We start from the raw sequence: 21,747 nt of genomic DNA on the forward strand, positions 1-21,747 counted from the left end.
CCATTTCTTCATCCTTCTCTCTACAGCATTGCTTCCTTCCTCTTGATTTTCCCCTTTTATGAAAAATGAAACTAGCACATCAGACTTCACCCCAACTGCCCTCAGTGTGTTCCTGTGTAATTTATATACCGGGCTTTTTCCTTTCTCTGTCCTTGTTACCAAATGCCTTAGCTATTAAAATAGAAGCCGACCAGCTTTAAAACAAGAGAATGTCACGGAACATTCTCCTATGCGAAGTAGAGTATGACTAAGTACTTGGCCTCTTCAAAATGTCCCTTAAGACTCCTCTCTCTCACTCAAAACACTTCCTGGGTCTTACACGAGGCACTGGGCTATAGCAGTGAGTAAAAGAGACACAGAGTTCCTGCTCTCAAGGCCTCTTCAGCCTGGGGGTCGGGAAAGAAATCCATCCACCTTCCTGTGTTCCTTCCTTACCACAAGCTACTGTGGCATTCTACATCTGCTCTGTTACACTGGAACATGGCAGGTTTCTTTTAACATAGTGGCAGTCATGCAAATAAGCACAAACCAAGTGGTCAAAAAAATTACCCAGAGACCAAAGAAAAATCACTTCATAGGAGGGGGTGGGATAGGGTGGTAGTTGAAAGCTTGACTGAAGAGAATTCTGTTTCTCCTGGTATTTGGTACTTAGTCCATTCAAGCAGATGAATCACTAAGTAAACTTGAGAAAGAGTATGAAAAATTTTTACAGACTCAGATTTTCAAAACATGATCCTATTATTCACACATCTGTTTAATCCTATGAACCTCTCACAGACGGACTAATGAGTCAGAGACTGGTGAATTGGTTAAGCCCACCACAAAGACTGATGAGGGCAAAACTACCTAGAATCACCGAGTAGGGGCCCCTGAACAAGAACTGCGGTCTGCATTCCTAGTCTAGTACTCTTCGCAGAAACATTCTTTAGAAAAGTTAAAGGTAGCGCTTTAGAGTGTGGGAGGGAAATGGGGCTCCTGCCCCACCCCCACTGTAGAAGCTGTGTGGTCTGGTGGTGATGATCTAGAACTGGTAATGGTTCTCCCCCACTAACTTGATCTCTCTGGTGATCAAGACTAAATATTACTCACTAGGGTGGCAGGGAAGTGAGGAAGGCCCTGGAGCCAAACTATGAGGATTTGAAACTGTGACCCTGAATTTCTATTAGCCAATGCTACAACTAATTGAATTCACCAACCACAGGCAAATGAAGACAACAGAAGTGTTTGAGCATAATCACAATCTATAAGAGATGAAATATCTTCTTTTTAGGACTGACTGACTATTTCTGAGGTAGTTCTTCTCTGCCAATAGGGAGAGAGGTAAGAAGGCGGGTAGGTGAAAGATTAATTCATGGTGAAAGCATGGCCTCTGAGGCCAAACTGCTTTCTTAGGTTCAGCTCTCAGCCTTGCCAGTCAATACCTGAGTGAACATGGGCAACAGACTTATACCTTTCCTCTCTGGGGGAACTAAGACCTAGCTCAAAGGGCTGTTGTAAAGATGAAATGATTTAGATATAAAAAGCACTTCATTCAATACATGGTACTGGGACAACTGAATATCGACATGTAAAAGAATAAAGCGGGACCCCCTTCCTCACACCATATACAAACATTAACTCAAAATGTAAGAGTTAAAATTAAAAAACTCGTAGAAGAAAACACAGGAGTAAACCTCTGTGACTTGGGCTAGACAAAGCTTTCTTAAATATGACCAAAAGCATAAGCAACAAAAGAAAAAATAAAATAGGTGGACTTCATCAAACTTAAAAACATTTGGGTGCCACAGGACACCATCAAGAATGTAAAAAGACAGTCCACAGAATGGGAGAAAATATTTACACATCATACTCTGATAAGAGACTTGTATCTAGGATATATAAAGAACTCTTACAACAACAATAAAAACACAATATACATAATAATAAAAAGGCAAATAACCCAATTTTACAAAATGGGTAAAGGATCGGAATAGACATTTCTCCAAAGAAGACACACAAATGGCCAATAAGCCCATGAAAAGATGTTCAACATCATTAGTCCTCAGGGAAATGCAAATCCAAAGCACACTGAGATATTACTTTGCACCCACGAGGATGACTATCATCAAAAAGACAGATAAGAGCAAGTGTTGGTGAGGATGTGGAGAAATTGGGAACCCTCATAGACTTCAGGTTGGAAGGGAAAATAGTGTAGCCTCTTTGGAACACCACCTGGCAGTTCCTGAGGTTAAACAGAGTTGCCATATCACCCAGTAATTCCCCTCCTAAGCACCCTGTTTCCCCAAAAATAAGACCTAGCTGGACCATCAGCTCTAATGCGTCTTTTGGAGCAAAAATTAATATTTTTGCTTATTTTACTATAAGACTGGGTCTTATATTATAGTAAAATAAGACCGGGTCTTATGTCAATTTTTGCTCCAAAAGACACATTGAGCTGATGGTCCGGCTAGGTCTTATTTTCGGGGAAACACAGCATATAATCAAAAGAAATGAAAACATATGTCCACAGAAGAACTTGTACAAGAATGTTCACAGCAGTATTATTCATAATAGCCAAGAAAGTAGAAGCAACCCACATGTCAATTAATGGATGACTGAATAAATAAAACGTGGTAAATCCAGATAATGGAAGATCATTCAGCCATGAAAAGGAATGAAGGATTGATACAACACCACGGATGAACTTCGAAAACATTAAGTGAAAGAAGCAAATCACAAATGACCACATATCGTGTGTTTCCACTGATATGAATTGTCCAGAATAGGCAAATCTATAGAGACGGAATTTAGATTGGTCGTTGCCTAGTGCTTGGAGGGATTCGGGAAGGATGGAGAGTGAATGCTACAGGGTGCAGGGCTTCTTTTGTAGTGACTAAATGTTCTAAAATTGATCATGGTGATGGTTACACATATCTGCGAATATACTAAATACCCATGAATTCTACACTTTAAAAGAACAAATTATACGGTATGCAAGTTATCTCAATAAAGCTCTTACATCAGGAGGAGAAGCATGGAACAGTACCTGATGCATAGTAAGTTGTCTACACATATTAGCTAATACTGTTACATATCAACGGGATCAAAGCCTTCTTTAGAGATGATCTAACCGTTGTAAGTTACAGGTGAAGAAGCGGAGGGCCCACGTGGCTGACTTATCCAAGTTTACACAGCTCATAGGTAGGAGTCAGTACTGAACTAGAAACTTTACCCAGTTTCATTCAGTGCGCTCTGGGACCTCCGAGTTCTCTTTCAATAATCTGAAAGACTGACCTTCGGTCAAAAGTTCCCATGTCTGAGAAAAACTCAGGCCAAATCAGTTCTCCTCCGAAGTTAAGACAGGATTTATGCTTTAAAAATAGAGAGACAGAACTCTTTTTGGAAATGGCTGGTAAATAAATTCTTGCAAGAAAGTCTATCCAAGGGGGCAGGGGTAAGGCTTATATGAATAGGTTACAGAGCAACCACTTCTTAAAAATATATTTAAAGGTTTTAGGGAAAAGGGAAACAGACAAGTCTCCAGACCTGTGGGTGGGACGTGTGTCGCCGAGTTACAGAGAGGCTCACGTGACCACACTAAAAGGAATCCACCGCTTTGAGCCAATTCCCGGCCTTAAAAGGCCAAAAGGAGAGAAATTAAACTTAGAAGGAACATTTTAAGACAGGGCTGTTATAAAACTGTGGGCCACGTAACTGATAAATGATGACAGTGAAGGTGGGGGGCAGAAGAGTCTGGAGCGTGCCATCCCACACACAGAAGAGCATCTCTCAAGAGAGCATCCATATCGTTCCATTTCCAGACCCTGGGAGGTGCGAGAGTGGAAAGGCTTGGTGGGGAGGCACAAAGAAGAGAGCAGAAAGGGGAAGATGAGCTGACACACCAGGATTCTCTCAGGCCAGGCTGAAAGCCCTTAGGAAAATCTTCCGTGCCCCCGGATGAAAGAGTGAGGAAAGAACCAAGGATACCTGAAATGGGACAAAGGTAAAAGCAGACGCTACAAGGCTACTTTCTCCCCCCACCTCCTGGGAGAAGCCTATCACAGAGGCAAACTGGTCCCATCTCTGTCCAACTGACTTTCTTGGCACACATCCTCTGAATCAGCCCAGATGAGCTCACTGACCCCCATGACGGACCCATGTACCCGCCGCCCCCCCTCCGCGCCACCCCCCACCCAGGCTGCTACTCCCACTGCTTCCCTTAATATCTCCCTAATGCTCTCTACTTTCCTTTCTAACTTTATCACCAAAGAAGTCACAGAAATGAACACGGGGATTCAAAAGAAATAAATTCGGTACATTTAAACAAAATTATATAATATAGGAATTCTCTATCACATTCAGTATCATTCATCTGTTAAACGTTCATGCAGTCTCAGTTTTGTGCCAGGCATGAAGTTGGGTGCTGGGGGGTGAAAGTGAAAACAAGAGTGTCTACTGAGAAAGATGAACAAATAAACTATCAGTTTGGTAAGTGTTCAGCTCGAGGAGCGCAGATTGCTAAAAGACCTTAAAGGATCTGTAATCCCCAAAGGGGGTAGGGAGTAGAGAAGGCATTTAGGTGAAAAAGGTGCCTTTGCGCGTGGGCCAATCTACCGAGCGTGGGAGAACAGGAAACACTTCCAGGAATACTGAGGAAAACTGGACTTGGTGCCCAAGTCAAAGGAGCTGAAATAATGCACCCTGGAAAGTGGTACGATCGTTTCTGCATCTGTTCCAGAAAAACCTGCCAAGATATGATTAGTATAATATCCAAGAGAACATCACATGCCCCTGTGTGTAAGAATGCAAGAAGGAATTATTTCTACCAGCTTTTAAGCTCAGCAACAACAGAGCAGACACAAAAGCCACAAAATGTGCTTAAGCTTTATTTCAATGACATGGGGATATCACACATAATCAGCCTGTGAAGGAGAGGGGTGGGTTACAAAGGATAAACCTTCGCTGTTTGGAGAAGACAGATCAGACAGCTTTTATGGAGTTTAAAAAAAAAAATCACAGAGGAATAAAAAGGTGTGGGAGAGAAAGAAGAAGGGAAAGTACACTGAGGATTGTCCAGTCCAACCGTGAATTCCCAAGGCACCAGCCAGGAGGTTCAAACAACCCACTGCTTCCTGAGTACCTGTTCCACTTTTCAAAATAGCCACAAACATAAAACCAGCCTCGATCACTCTCTGCCTACTAGTCGGCCCTAACCCCCAAATACTGGGAATCAATGATTCAATAATTTATTTTCTATTTTGCTCTCAGATTAAAAGTATTCTGGTTGAGTGCCCCCCTTCAGGGCTTCTGCTAAAGACTTTCCTTAATGGCTCCTCATGAAGGGCTGGATTATTGCTGACCTAAGGAGAAGATGAAATATGGTTCCTTGGTTTAATTCTATTAGTTCCCTCTTGAATGGATTCTTTTTTTTCCTTCCCTCTATGGAGAGATATTTCTTTTTTTGTCACCCACGATGAGTCATTTGGGCACTTTTGATTCCCTCCCCATGAGTCTTACAATACTACTAAAATCAACTCTCAGTAACTTGAGTGCCCTTTGCAGGAAAAGAACTAACTTAACGATTCAAACATAATCACTAACTTATGTAGGGCTCACTGACATTCAGAGTGGAAAAGCACTCTAAAATGCTTCCTCCAGTGTTAGCGAACGTAAAAACAACAGGAGAAGCCAAACGAAGTGTAGGATGCATGATGCCAGAAAGAAAACGAGAAGACCCAAGTGACAGCCTCGATAATGTGACGATCTACTAAACTCGGTCAGTCAGTCAATATTTGTGCTCCTATTATGTACCTGGCACTTTTTAAGTGTTTGTGACATGTTACTAAACAAAAACAAAGGTTCCAGCTTTCACTGTGGAGAGAGGAAGAAGGGGCAGAATTTGCAAAAGACAGACAATAAACAATAGACATTTGGAGTAAATTATACAGTGCAAATTATATAGTAAGAAGATAAGTGTTATAGAAAAAGGGAAGGAACAGTAAACAAGGGCAAGTAATTAAGGGGGTTTAGGGGACCATTACAATTTGAAATGGGGTGATCAGAGTAGGCCTCAATTCAAAATGCAGAGACTTGAAATGTGGAGGGAAGCAGCCATTTAGGAGTTGCAGAATACTTAACAAGCCACTTGGCCTCCTGCTGACTTGGTTTCCCCATTTTCTAAAATTTTTTTTATTATCGTTTTTTTATTAGCTTCAGGTGCACAAAACAAAGTAATACTTAGACGTTTATCATTTGTATCCCTCACACTGTGTCAACCCCCCTGCCCCCATCCACTATCCCTCTGACATCGCACACAGCCATTACATTTCCACTGTCTCTATTCCTAATGCTGTACTCCGCTTCTCGTAACTATATACATATATATATATGTATATATACACACATATATAAACTTGTAGTTGACATTCATTATTGTCCAGCTTCAGCTTCAGGTGTACAGTGCAGTGATCAGGCATCTACATCATCCCTGAGGTGGTCTCCCTAATGGGACAAGTGTCCATCGGATACCCTACAAAATCTTTACAACATTATTGATTACATTTTTAGAACTAAAATAATGATTCTCTTCAAATAAGGGTGTTATGGACACTGAGATGGTGATTATTATTATTATTTTTTTTTAACTAAAGTTTATTGGGGTGACAATTGTTAGCAAAGTTACATAGATTTCAGGTGTACAATTCTATATTATATCATCTATAAATCACATTGCGTGCTGTGATTATTATTTTAAATAACATTTTAGTCATTTAATCATGTAGAATAGTGCGAAGGCAATGGGGGGGGCAAAGAGAATGGGGTTGCATTATGAAGAGGACTTTCTAAAAGAAAATCATATCCAGGCTCTATTTTCCTATGTAGACATAAAGTTAATATTTTCCAAACTCTACCCGGGACCTAAAAACAATGAGCACAAAATCTTACAAACTGGGTAAATGCGTATTTATTCAGTGTTACTACATCATCTATTGTTTTAAATTATTTTTTAATTTTCTTCTATATATCGTCTAAGCAGATGCCATCTGTTTTATAGATCGTGGGATCCCAAAAGGCAAGGACTAGACTACTTAACTATTTTTAAATGTTTGCACGATGTCATACAGAGGCTGATATATAACAAATACTATTCAGTCATAATTAGAAGTATCTTTTTTTTTTTTTTTTTTACAACACGAACCTATTAGTTTTAACCCAAACATCTCAAAGCATTTAACAAAAAGTTGCACAGATTTTTCAAAGCACCTTCAGGGGTAGACAGGCAATGCAGGGCGATGTAAAAGCACAGGCCTTGGAAACAACCAGCCTGGGTTTCAGGAATCAGCCTGATCACATGTCAGCTGTGCAACTCTGGCTACATCACTTAACATCTCCCAACTTGAGTTACTTCACCTGGGAAAACTGGAAAAATAATACTTATCCCCAAGGTTTTGTGTAAATGAGCTAATAGACGCAGAAGTACCTGGCATCGTGCCTGACTCATAAAAGGAATTAAATAAATGTTAGTTTTCTCTTCGCCAAATCTTCTCTCTACCCCTTTCATCCCAATCCCCAAAACACACACACACACACACACACTCACACACACACACACTCACACACACACACACTCACACACACACTCTCACACACACACACACTCACACACACACACACACACTCACACACACACATTCACACACACACACTCACACACACACACTCACACACACACTCACACACACACACACTCACACACACACTCACACTCACACACACACACACACTCACACACACACACTCTCACACACACACTCACATACCACCAGTGAGTAAATAAAGGGCTTGCTTTAGACTACAAGCAGAGGGTAAGAGAGAGCCACAGTCTCCTTAGTCCATCCCACTAGCCCTGGCAGCCTCTCAGCTGTGGAATCCCTGGTTATTTCCTTTCTCAAGGAGGAGACGCTATTCTGGTTTGACAGATCCTTTCCTGGACACACTCTCAGAATTCCCTAAGGTTCTTATCGTGGCTGATGGAGAACAATGCAGAGACTGAATAATCACTCTCCCCTAGCTAAAAACTTCCTTTATTGACTTCTCGAACTTCCCGTAAGTATTTTGCTGCCAAATCAACCTCTTGGTCTACGCAACTATTAAAAGTAACTCTCTTGAAACTGCAAAACACATTAGGCCCTCACTAATAAATCACACTGACTGCAATTACTAGCCACTTAGACTAGTAGACTATTAGACCATTAGAATATTTGTAAAATTAAATTGTGTACATTTCTATTTCCTTCCTTAACCCTTAAAATGAAAACAGTGGTGAAGAAAGATATCTGTCAGTTATTCTTTCTACAAGAGAATGTGGACGATAGCAATAGTATGTCAGTAAAATTTTAGTGAGTGTCTAAATGATAGTACTATCTGTTCATTGAAAGAGAAACTGAAAGCAATATAATAATAACTTCTTCTTGTGGCTCACAGTTAAATAGTCTAAGTTTGCTATTATGTGGCCGTGACTTGGATGCTGTATCCCAAGCCCAAAGCACCATGCTTAGGACGTAGCTGGCAGTCGATACATTTTTACTGAATGAAATGCATACATCACGATTTGGTTTTACACCCAGGACCAGCATATGACCTTTAATCCCCCAAAGATAGAACACACCATCCCCGTTATATGTGAACCATACGCACAGCACCAGAATCTGAGATCCCCGTTCCGAAAGAGCAGCTACAACTGCTTTCTGAGGCGATTCTGCTTACTTAGCACATTATTGCACATTATTCCCCCCTACAGTTTTCCTTCTTTTGTTTTTGTACTAAGGATATTTGTATAAAAACAGAATCTTTGTTGCTTAGTAATTCATCGGCTCCAGCTGCTTGTGTTTTGTTCCCAATCAAAATTCTGGGTCTTCGGCCGCCTCGTCATTTCCAAAAGGAGTTGAGTGAAGTGGCCGGGCCCGCTTCTTTCTCCATCTCTACGGCACGCTGGGCCCCAAGCTCCCATACAACGCTCCTCTTTTTGCTTTTTGCTTCTATCTTGGGGTTATGTATGATGGTGCCATACGTAATCTATCAGCACTCATCCAAAAGTGCTCACTGAGTAACAGAGGGCCACCCTTACCCCAGTTCCAGAATTCTCTTAGCTTCACGTCAGGGCAGGGTTACCCCAAAGTCAGAGAGGGTGCTTGGAGAGGGTTTGGAGGGCCAGAAGACCAGGGGAAAACCACAAAAGGGTAGGTGGGTACATTTAGGTAGATAGGAAAACACAGAGGGTGCCCAAAAAATGTATACACATTTTAAGAATGGAAAAAACTGCATTAAAATTACGCTGATGGTAACCACTTTGACCACCTCTTGTAACTGCAAAAGTCAAGCGTGACTTGCATTCACCTTTTGTTACCAGTATATATTGAGTATTACAATTTTAATACAGGTTTTTCCTTTCTTAAAATGTGTATACATTTGTTTTGGCGCCCTCTGTATTATTCCGTCAGAGGTGAAAGCATAGAGGAAAGCTGATTCCCAACTATGACTGTTAATTCAGTTTGAAGGACTTTATTTATCACATATGCATGATTTCCAATGTCTAATTCTCACTGTGTTCCTTTCCATTCCATAGACTGGCGTATCAGTTTCCCACAGCGGTTTCTCTTACTTCGTACTGTTTCTCCAGAAAGCACAATAAACAATTTCCTCGCCACTCATCATCATAAACCCTGACATGTCCCATTATCCTCTGCTCAGTTTATGCACCACATGGGGCCCATAAAACCTCTCCCTCACCAGCAACCCACCTCACCCCAAATTCTCACTTCTCCTTTTCCCTGCCGGGAACGGTACTTCCTAAAGGAGCCGCTGAGCCACACCCACCACCTTCCTTCTGTGCAGGACCTGTGTGTCCCCGTCACAGGACACTAGGGCGACTCCTTACCTGGAAGGCAGTTGCACTCAAAAGTGAAGTCACTGGTCTGCCGGCAGGTGCCTCCATTGACACAGGGGGAGGGTGCACAGGGCACGTAGGGTCTGTCACAGTGCTGGCCTGTAAAGCCTTGAGGGCACTGGCACTGGTAGGAACCTGGTAGGTTGATGCAGGTGCCACCATGCTGGCACTGTCCTGGAATGTCACACTCATTGACATCAGTCTCACATTTCTGTCCGGTGAATCCTGCGAGGCATTTGCAGGAGAACTGGTTGGCCACAGTGGTACAGGTACTTCCGTTTGCACAGGGATGAGACAGGCAGGCATCCGCCCACTGGCACAGCTTACCTGAAGGAAGGATAACAGGCCTCAGTATTGCCCACGGAAATGGGAGTCAGCCCGTCCTCAGCACCCCACATCTCCCACCCAGGGAGTTCTTGCACGGAGAATCCCTGAGCTCTCTGAATTTTACAGGGAGCCCCAATCAGAGCCCCCTCAAGACCATGGGATACAGGCATTCTTCCCCACCCCCAGCCACTTGGCATAGATACAAAGACTCAATGGAGCACATGGAGGGGACCGTGGGCTAGTTACAGGAAGCACAGCTCTGCAGGATTCCATCAGCCTCTGTGGCACAGAAGGGTCTGGATCCATCTACTGTTTCACACCTCCTTTGTCTTTGCATAAGCTGCTTCTCAGTTTGGGTGCCAGCTTCCTTTTTGTTTACCTAGATAACCCCACTCATAAGTCAGCACAGCTAGAAGTTACATCTCTCTATCCATCTATCTATCTATCTGCCTACATATCATCTCTCTCTCTCTCTCACACACACACACGCCAAGTTTTCTGTCTCCTTTTATTATATCACCTGCCACAAAGCCAGAGGCCGTACCCCTGTGGTAGGCTCTCACATCATGTCTTTTGAATGAATAAAATGTATTGATATTTTTTCCACACTATAGAGTTACTAAATAGACCTCTTTGAAGATAGAAATAAGTCAATACTACTTCTCTTTCCTTTAAATACAATACACATGCATATATATTTTGGAAAACATTTTATAAATTGTGCTTTTGCTATAAACATTGCTTGCTGTGTTTGAGGAATTTGAAGAATCTTTAACTCCTGGTATGTGAAAACTAGACAAAACTAGAAGCTGTCATGAGACTAAAGGTCTAGAAAGGTAAATCTAGTCGACTCTTTCAGGTAGGAAAGTACCAGAAGAAGCAGGAAGACTCTGAAATGCTTGATACTAAAGGCATAACTCCAAGGAAGAAAAGCAGGTTCTCTGAGGTAGAACGAGAGGGGAAAAAAAAACCCAAAAACCTCCCACGCTATTAATAAATTTGGTATTCGTGTGACTTTTTGTTGTCATTAGCTTAAGCTTTTTTTTTAAACGAAAAATGTGATTACTCCTCCAATCTGTTATTACTCCAATTGGTTGTCAAAGTAAACATACAAATCTGTGCTCCCATGGAAAAGCAAATGAGAGCTTTGCTAAAAGAGAAAAAGAGGTGACATGAACACACAGACATGCTCTCTGCCCATCAAGGAATGTCAAATCAAAGGGGAAAGGTGCAATCAAAAACTGGGCACAGCACATATATCTCAGGGTGCTAAGCAGAGGGAAGATTAAGAAATGGCTATTTTCCTTCCCATTTTTGTCTTCATTCCACGGAGAGGTGGTTACCTACAGTGGAGGAGAGACTAAAATGGTTACTTCAGGCAACCATGTGTATCAGCGTGTTCGCCTATAACTGAAACAGAAAGGTCCTTGAACTTGGCTTCCCATAAATGTGACGTCATGTAGGCACTAACTTCCTGCCACTGTTTCTTCATCTGAGAGTGGAGATTAGCTAATAAGGTCTGACTAAGAGGCTGTCACAAAACCAAGGGTGAACTTGACCTGTGGTGATTCCTGAAGTGACAGACGAAAGTGACAGATGTGGCAAGGTGATCAGAAGCCCACAGAACACCAGGAAGAAATCCTCTGAACAGCAAAGGAAGAAGTTTTACCTTGGGGAGTATTTCAGAGTAACATTTTAATTATGAAGAAGGCCTGAGGGCCATTTCCACTGGTTAGGATTAAAGTGTTTTAAACGGACATGCCCTCCCTTTGCTTTGCTTTGTGGAACAAAACAGCTCAAAACCGACCATCAGGAAAAAATGATTTTTTAACCACCCAGTCTCTTCAGTGACTCATAGCACCATTGCTGCCACAGTCATGACGGAGAGAATGGATCACCCGCACTCTCCTCGACCCCTACCCACACCTTTTAATAAAAAAAAATCCACAGAGCAGGTATTCCAAACGAACTGATCCAGTCTAGCTTTCAGAGTACGTTGTTCATTTTTTGCTTCTTCGATTTATAGAACTACTGGTGGGGTGGGGGGAAAATGGTGACTGGTTCTCCTGTCCTTATCTAACTTCATAAACACTTAGGGTTCACAGGGACTGACTGACTGCCTATGGGAACTAGGAAAGGACCCCTAAGACAGAGCTTTAAATAACATTGGGCAATCACCAACTATAGAAAAGGAAAGTCCCAGCAAAGGGTGTGTAATAGCATGGAGGCAACAGGAAGTATGACATTTTCAGGAAATGATGGGGACGACGGCATGACAAGAGCTCGATGCTTGTGGGGAGGTGAGGCTATATAATGATGTCAGGTCTAGTCTGTGATGGGCTACAGAAGCCAGGTAGAAGAGTTTGCAGTTACCTTGCGGAGGATGGAAAGCCATTCGGCATTGCATGCAAGGGAGTGTGTGAGAAGATTTGCATTTCTCATGGAAGATATGGCAATGTGACAGGTGAACAGCGTGGGGAGATCATAAAGGCAAGGAAACCAGTTAGGAAATAACGGCAGGAGTCCAGGTGAGAGATGACAGGGACCTCAGCTGCAGGGTAGGAGCGCAGATGGAGAGGAGGAAGACAGGTGAGAGGGAATTCAGAGGGTGCGTTGGGTGACTGGGTCCTCGGGGCTTAAGGATGAAAGGTAAGGAGTTGGGAGTCCTTAGAGCAGGGGTGTCCAAACTGCGGCCCGCGGGCCAACTGCGGCCCGCAATCCATTGTTAATTGGCCCGCAGCAAATTCCAAAAATATATTTAGTTTACTTAAATAAACCAGGTGAGGCAATACGTACCTCACCTCGAGTGAGCGGCCCGGCTGTTTGTGTATTTTACCGCATATGGTCCTTGGTAAAAACGTGGAAAAAAGTTTGGTTGCATCCTCCTGCCTTAGAGGGTGCAACCTATCCACACCACTTGTTGAGTTTGAGGTACCTGATAAATTTCCGAGGATAATAAACAATAGATAGTCAGAAATATGAGCCCAAATGTCAGGGTGGGGTGGAGCGAAAAGGATGACTAGGAGAGTTTCAGCAACTGATGAAGATGAGGGCAGCTGTGCAATCGAAGACAGTGAGATTCCCCATGGAGAGCTGTGATCCGGCTCAAACGGGGTCTCAAAACAGAGCTCCAGGGACACAGAAATGCAATGGCAGAAGCAAAAGGAACCATCAGAGTTCCGGAAGCCAGAAAAGCCAATGACCTGCGTGTCTAGAGAGCGGGGATTGCAGGAAGCAAGTAATCAATACATAGCACGTACGGCTTTCCTTCTGTGAACGCTGAAGGGATTCTGATGCCCAATCCTGACATGTAGACCTTAGGCAGTCAAATACTTCTGAGTATTGGACCGTTTTTCTCTTTCTCCCGTCTTAAAACTCTCAGAAGGAAGGTAAAGAGAGTTGTCTGAAACATTCGCATTTCTTACCACAGCGGTAAGAAATGTACACCAGAGTTGGGAGACCCTTAAGAGCCAGATGTCAAGATTTAAAAGATGGTAAACAAAGGCGCCTGCGGAGAATAGGAAGGGCCCGCGTCCCCTTTGATACCTGTAAAACCGACTTGGCAGGTGCACTCATAGTCATCCTGACTGAGCACATGACAAGTGCCTCCATTCAGACAGGACGGAGACGCATAGCAGGGGTGAGTGGTCGAGTATTGGCAGTCCTCGCCTGTGAACCCCAGGGCACACTGGCACGTGGCTTTCCCCAACATGGCCTGGGCCACACACGTCCCACCATTCTGGCAGCGGTTCTTCTCACAGGGGTCTCGATGTTGACAATATTCTCCCAAGAAGCCCTCTGGACATCTGTGTGGAAAAGAGCAGAGTCCATGAAAACACTTTGACTTCCTGCAAAGTCCAAAAACTTACAAGATCATGCAGTCCGTGCAAGAAAACATCAGACTGTGAATTGAGAGACCTGAAGGTACAACCTAGAAAACTGCCTCGCTCTAAGAGCAGAAAGAAGTGTTTAGCGAACTTCACCACACACTGCCCATGTCCCTTTGAGTCTAGGCTGGTGACAGAATACAGGGTGGTGACCCAGCATTAACTGCTATGGCCGGCTAGCATCACCTTTCTTCAAAGGCAAAAGACAACTGCAGCATTTTTCATGTATGGACAAGGCTGGTATGGTGGAACAGCACCTTTCCGTGCAGTATCGTTGATACTTGTCTATTTAGATTCATTAACTTTCTCATTTTGACTAAGCCACTGACAGGATTAAGACACTCACATGACAATGCATGGCCTGACCCTTTCATCCTCTCCAATTTGGATTCTATAAAATACCACGTGTCTTCTCACAATTAAGCATTAAGAAATAGCAAGTTTTTCTTTCCGTTTCCCACTGAGACATCAGTTGGTGTATACCTAGATTTCTGGGTTATGTTCAGGGGTTTGAGACTGGGATAAAGAAAGAATGAGGTACAGGAATGGGGAAGGATTGAAAGGGGCTTTTTTTTTTTTTTTTTTTTTACTTAAATCTGTTAATATATGAGCAGCAGGCAGCTTTTTTTTTTTTAACCAAATAAAAAAAGCACACAGTATAACTAAAATGACGTGAAAATATCTAAGGTACTATATAGACACCAAAGTAAAGAAGAAAAAAAACGATTCAGGAATAGCATTCCATGACATTCTCCACATGGCGTGTTGAGGAATCTTTTTATGTGCCACCCATTGAATCAAACCATACACAACCATTCCAAATTGTCTGCAGTTTTTATGACAATTCTCTCTAAACAGCATAAAAATGGCATGGGAACTCTCTATTTTCAGAACGAAGAGGTTGTTTAAATGGGTTCTCTAAGAAGCAGCTAAAAGGAACCCAACGACTTGGATTCTGACTCTGAAGTTTACCATTTGGCTGTTGCCCTAGATATTTGGCTCAAGTGATTTCCCCATTTTACTTTTTAGAGGATAGAAAACTAAATTTACAATGCTGTTCCACTGTTGCCTCAAAGACAACACACTGAAACTGTAAATCTTCTACCTCAAAACCAGCTCCTATCACAGCTTCCTGTGCCCAGACTGTGCCCTGACCCTCCCAACACCCAGATGCAAAGCACCGAGCTCATGTTTCCTCCTTCCTGTCTTGGCCAATCGTATCCAAGATGTTTAGTGAGCCATTGGTTGGCAAGAGGAGGTCTTTGGAGGTCACAGCTATTGAGAAAGAAGGAGGACCAGATATTAGGGAACTAAGACTGAATATGCCAGAAGAATTACGCAGTAGCTAAAATGGCTGGAGGAGGAAACGGAGCTGGTAAATAGGGATGTCACTGGCTGCAGGCCCTTCCCCAGCCCCAGAGCTGGTACAGTCAGTGTGGCAGACCCAGGAGCAGTTAGGGCTCTGAGCAGCTTCCCGCAGCTGAGGTTAGAGATGGAGAGGCAGTGCAGAGAAGGCACAGCCCTGAAACCAAAGACTGGCTCAGGTTTCCAGAGGGGAGGCGGCCCCTCGTGTGGTCAGAAGGCCTCTTTGGAGTCCTGGTACTGTGACCTTGGACAACTTTCTTAACTTCACTGACTATTATTAGTTCTCTCAGATTTTATATCGTTTGTAAGGCTCCTTACATCAAGGGGCTATTGTCAGAATCAAATATGTGAATAAACTTCCACTAAAAAGTTTTGCAAATGAAGAGCATATTTTCTCTCTTTGCACTTATTGAGGAATGTAGGATGCATTATTTAAATCACAGCTTGATTTGATAATAGAATAGGTTATTTTCTGATTTTTGCTTTAAGTAGGGGAGTAAAAACTGCCAATGTAGCATAGCTAAAATTAACCCTGAGCTATATTATTAAAAGCATTTGCAACTTATTCAAGAACTCTGTTATGGATAATGTTAAAAACTGTCACACAATTCTCATTCACAGTGACACTTGCTGATGACACTTGCTTCTCCCACACAGGAATTACTCACCTTGTAAATAATGACAAACTTTTAAATGTGGGTAGGCTGTGCCCAGTTTTTACACTATTACACTGGACTTTTACACGACAACCACCTCCCCAATAATACCATGTGGTATCTGCTTAGAGAATGCAAACTCATTGAAATACTGGCCTCATAAGCACATAATGAAAACAGAAGGTTCCCAGGAAAACAAAAATGAAAAACTGTGAAAGAGTCTGAAGCCAAACAAAAGTATTGCTTTCTTATCCGTTACTAGGATGTAATCTACATAGTTGCTCCTTGTATGGAAAAGTATGTTTCAATTACGATATGTTTAAGAAACCAGTAAAAGTAGAGCTTGGCGAAGTACAGCTGGCGGGTCTACTCTGGCCCATTGCCTGTTTTTGTATGGCCTGTGAGTGGAGGATGGTTTTGACATTATTAAATGGTCGGGGGAAAATCAAAAGAAGGCTATTTCGTGACATTTGAGAAGTATGTAAAATTCATATTTCAGTGTCCATGAATAGTCTTATTGGCACGCGGGCACACTCATCCATTTACGGATTGCCTATGGCTACTTTTGCATTATAACAGGGTTGCACAGTTGCAGTAAGACTACGTGGCCCACAGAAATATATACTCTCTGGGGCTTTACAGAAAGTTTGTCAACTCCTGAGTGAGAGAATATATGAAGCCGAATTCTATAAATAGCATCTAACATGCTCATTAAGAACAATGTTCGTGGTAACGGAAAAGAATGTCCTCACATCAGTTTCCACAAGACTATCGCACTCATTGATTCATGCAACACATGTTTAGTAAGTGCCTGTTCTGTGCCAGGCATTGTTCCAGTGCTGGGAAAAATCCTGGAACTTGTGGAGTTTCAATTCAAATAGGAGAAGACAAAAAAATTAGTAAGTAAACCACACAATTTGTTAGGTGGAATCAGTGCTAAAAAAAAATAAAACAGGAAAGGGGGATAAGAAGAGACGGAATTAGGGATTGTATTTGGTTTTTAAATAGGAAAACCAGAGAAGGCCTTGCTGAGAAGGCAGATTTGAGTCACACCTGAATGAGGTGAGAGAAATAACCATGCAGGCATCTAGGGGAAACGTGTTCAGGGCCGAGGGAATAGCAAAGGCAAAAGCCCGAAAATAAGGAACGGCCCTGGCATGTTTGAGGACTAGTAAGGAGACTTCTGTGGCTCTACAAAAGGGATTTAAGAAAAAGAGTAGCAGAAAACAGATGAGACCTATACCGGAAGGTGGACCATGGGGGCCCTTTAGGCCACTGTAAAGAAGGTTTTAGGGTTTTACTCTAGTGAGGCAATATTTAGATATGATATATGAGTACAACTGACTTATTCTCCTAGGGCCCAAGTATAGAACCACATCTTATTTTTATGTGAAACTAGACCTATTGTTGGCATAATAATAAAGACTTAATTTCTTACTTAAGATGTTCTAGAGGGCCAGACATCAGCCTGATTCTTTACCTTAAGCCACGTACAAGTCTCTTTTAACGTACATTTTCACTAAGCTCCATTCCCCTTTGCAAATTCTTCTTCCTTCACAGCCAAACTTCTACACCTGTAGCCTTGTTTCACAGGTATTTTCCCTGTCTCTTCCATCTACTTCTTACTTGTGCCTTTGCAACAAAACTTTCCTTCTAATTATTGCCCAGAAGTCATTGCTATATTGTGAGAGCAATGACTTTCCCCTTGTCAAGTTCAGTGGTCTCATCTGAGATTTCATCATAAGGAAATTCTCCCTCCTCTAGGAGGTATTGCTGCTATCATTTGAATCTTTCTATGTTTGGTTTCTCTGACTCCCTCTGTCTATCTCGGTACATGTTTAGTCTTGATTGTTTATTCCCCTTCTTTTTCCTCATCAATTATGGCCCCCTTAAAGCTAAGTCTGGGCTGCCCTGTCCTTTTCTCTCATGTGCATTTGTTATTGTTGTTGTTCATTTGGTTTTAGACAACTACCATCATGTATCTGACTCCCAAATATACAGCTCCAGTTCCAGATGTTCAGTTTACTAAGTCATCTCCTTACCCTAATAGACCCTGCCAATACTTGAAACTAAACACTTAAAAAGTGGCATCATTTTCTCAGGAGACTTGACTCCATTTTTCTAAGGCGTCCATTCGTAATCTGACAAATCACTTTGGGTTAATCCTTTTAAGTTATATATCATTTATTACCACGTTCTTACAACGCCTGTCAACTGAATTCCTACAATACTTATCATGTATGTTCATAGTGTCCTCTTTTGATATAAATTCTGGTCATCTTAAATGCTTCAGGGCAGACATCTCATTGCTGGCTTTTTCCTCACTTCCACCCTTGGAATAATAGAACCTTGGGATTCAAGACACCTTAAGGTAATTTCTACCCAGTGAGATATTTTTTTCTAAAATACCCCTAAAAGATGATTACCAGCCTCTACTTAAATACAAGCAGTTAAGCATGGTACCTGAGAAACAGTTAGAATTTAACAAATGTTTGAAATTATTATTGTTCCTGCTATTAAGAATACAGATGCTAGAACCAAACCACCCGGATTTCAACCCTAGCCACCCATTTACTCGATGAGTGACCTTGAGCAAGTGACTAAACCTCCTTGTTGAAAATGAATTTAATAATGTCTACCTCATAGGGCTTTTAAATAATTGTAAAGCACTTAGAATGACATCTAGCACATAGTAAACACCATGCATTTGTTAAGGAAAATAGAATTACTGGCTCACTATTTTAACAAGTCTTCAGAGTGGTTGGATCTCACTGTCAGAAAGCTCTTTCTTTCGGATGTCTTAAAATTCTGCCTCCCCTCCTAGTAGGTCTATATCCAAGATAGCTGACAGCATAAGTCTACACAAAAATTTGTAAAGAATGTTCATAGCAGGATTATTCATAATAGCAAAAAGTGGCAACAACCCAAATGTCCGTAAGCTGATGAGTGGATAATAAAATGTGGTGTATCTGTACAAGGACATTAATTGGCCATAAAAAGGAATGAATATCCATGCTATGATCTGGATGAACCTTGAAAACATCACGCAAAGTGAAATAAGTTCGACGCAAAAGGCCACAAAATCATATATATTGTATGATTTCAGTTTTACGAAGTGTCCAGAATAGGCAAATCCATAGAGATAGAAAATATATTAGTTTGCCCAGGGGTTGGGAAGGGGGAAATGGAGAGACTGCTAAGGACTAGAGAGTTTCTTTGGGGGGGTGGGGGATGGGAGGGAGAGAATGAAAATGTTTTGAAATTAGATAATGGTGACAGTTATACACATCTGTGAATGTACTAAAACCATGGATTTATACACTTTTAAAGGGTGATTTTAGTAGCATGTGAATTATACTTTATGTTTTAAAATTCTGCCTCCCTACAATTTCCACCAACTGGCCATCCCTGTTCTCTAGAACAAAAAGGAAGAGTCTCTTGCATGTCACCCTTCAAGAATTTGATGCCGGTTATGTTGACCCTTTGTTTTCTTTGTTCCGGGACTCAGTGCTTTGAACTGTTTCTCAGTACGAAATTTTTTTCAGATTTCCTCACCATTTTATTGGCTCTTCTATACTTAAAACAACCACAGTTAAAACAGTGACCAACAGTTTTGAAGCACTTCCTATGAATTACGTATTTGCTAAGCATTTTACAGTTATTATCTCTTTTATTACTCTCTCTAACAGTATATTATGATCTCTATTTTGTGTATGAGGACCTTGAGGCTTAGAAAGAGTAAGATTTCACAGCGAGTAGAGAGATGGCAGAGGCATCAAGCCCAGGTATGACTCCTGAGCCTGCGTACTTCACAACAGACTATCCTGCTCTCCCAACCAGACGATTCTAGCTCCTCAAACACCTCTTTAAAAGGCGGGGCCCCAAATGGAAGAAAACACAGCACATAGGTTCTTCCCAGAGCAGGACAGAGCTAGGCCATCACCTCCGGTGATCTGGACACTACATTTCTCCTACTGCAGCCTAAAGCCGTCTTCACATTTTTCAGAAGCCACAAAATACTATTACGTGCCACTGAACACACGGTCCATTGAAAAGTCCAGATGTTTCTCTTCTTTTCACATGAACTACTTTCATGCCATATTTCTCTCATCCTCTACTTGTAGAACATGTTTTTTGAACCCGTAATGGGACCCATCAGTTGTTCCTTTTAAATTCGCCATGCTGAATCTTTACCCCATGTTTCCGATTGGGACGCCCTGTAGACTTGAGCCATAGAAATCACAGTATTGCAGCAGTGCACCATACTTCCGAAGTCAGTGTTCTGAACCACTATTGCACTGATAAGGACACCAAAGCTAAGTGACCCGAAGTTTGTTGTCCGAATCTAGCAATTTCTCCCAGTTGTGCATCACTTACAACTGTATCTCCGTCTTTGCCTAGATCTTTCATCAAAGCCTAAAAGAGCACTTCACCGAAAGTGTCCTGCTAGGTCTTACTCCAAGACTGGCACCTATTCAGTCAGCCTCATTCTCGTCACGGCACCAGCGTCATATTCACACCTCTCCGTACAGATAGCCAGGACAAGCACACGACTTAAAGAATACGCCTCCTCAAGCATCATTTGGATCAGGTCACTTCTCTGCCCAGAAGTGAGCATGAAGACCCAGCCCTTCAAATCCAAGTGCCTTAGAATCTAGAATGTGCTTGACGGCACCACTCCTACCATCTCACTGTCTCCCTCCGTAGTCATCCATAACTCAGACACTCCAGATTATTTCCACTCTCCTGGTGCCTTGTGTGTAAATCTTTCTAATTTCCACCGAGAAATAGCACGCTTCCCCATCTATTACGTCTCTAATGTATGTTCCTTTCTTCCATTCTTGCTTCAAAGATCTGCGCAAAACCTGTGTCGCCCGGACCTGCTCGCCCATCTCTGATCCCCCCCCAACAGTAGAGGGGGTGCCATGTCACACGTACATTATCCCAACCAGTCGGGCTCTTCTGCCTCTGAGCCATTGTCATGTCTTTCCTGTGCCTCTCTCAGACTCCCCTGTGACACTTTCTTTGTGGGGAAGGGCATGTCTTGAGACCCTGGTGCAGGTGTTTTGAATACCACGAACACCTATGTACCACTGAGCAACTAACTGGTTCCGATGCCGGTTAAATCTCCTGTGATGGGTAGTCAGCCTCTCAGCCCAAATCTGCCACACAGCCCCCCGCTTCCAACCCCACACTGTGCGCTGCCTAGTAGAACACAGGCCAGACCATCCCTAAGAAGCATCCTGAGGTACAAGATTATCCTTCGATCTCTAGGAGGCTAAGCGGAATTACGGACAAGGGGAGAAATGGGTAAGTGAGACAGCGAGAAATAAAGGACCCCTGTTTCCTAAGGCAGGAGGCCTTTCATCTTCGCAAATCCCTGTTCAGCTCTAATACAAACACACCACAAACCCTGTGAATCTGAGTGGAATTAAGACTGTCTGAAAACAAGAGCTTATGTAGCTCTCTTCTTGAGGTAGCTTGAGCTGAGTTTGGTGACAGGCTGGCAACATGGCTAATCATCCAAGTTCCCTCATAAATCCATAGTTCTGTTAAGTTACCCCAACACACTTTCTGGAAAATAGCC

At 42.4% G+C, this 21,747-nt stretch overlaps 1 protein-coding gene across 1 annotated transcript in view; it reads right to left on the minus strand.

Annotated features, from left to right (window-relative positions):
* The window catches only part of NOTCH2 (notch receptor 2), a 147,755-nt gene that overhangs the window by 73,408 nt on the left and 52,600 nt on the right, over positions 1 to 21,747 (minus strand). The window contains exons 3-4 of the mRNA XM_033092161.1: positions 13,799 to 14,058; positions 9,917 to 10,252 (exon numbers count right to left, since the gene is read on the minus strand). Of these exons, the coding sequence (XP_032948052.1) occupies positions 9,917 to 10,252; positions 13,799 to 14,058 (596 nt within the window). The remainder of the gene's footprint in view (positions 1 to 9,916; positions 10,253 to 13,798; positions 14,059 to 21,747) is intronic.

The sequence above is a fragment of the Rhinolophus ferrumequinum genome, chromosome 22 (genome assembly GCF_004115265.2).
Source record: "Rhinolophus ferrumequinum isolate MPI-CBG mRhiFer1 chromosome 22, mRhiFer1_v1.p, whole genome shotgun sequence".
Lineage (NCBI taxonomy): Eukaryota > Metazoa > Chordata > Mammalia > Chiroptera > Rhinolophidae > Rhinolophus > Rhinolophus ferrumequinum.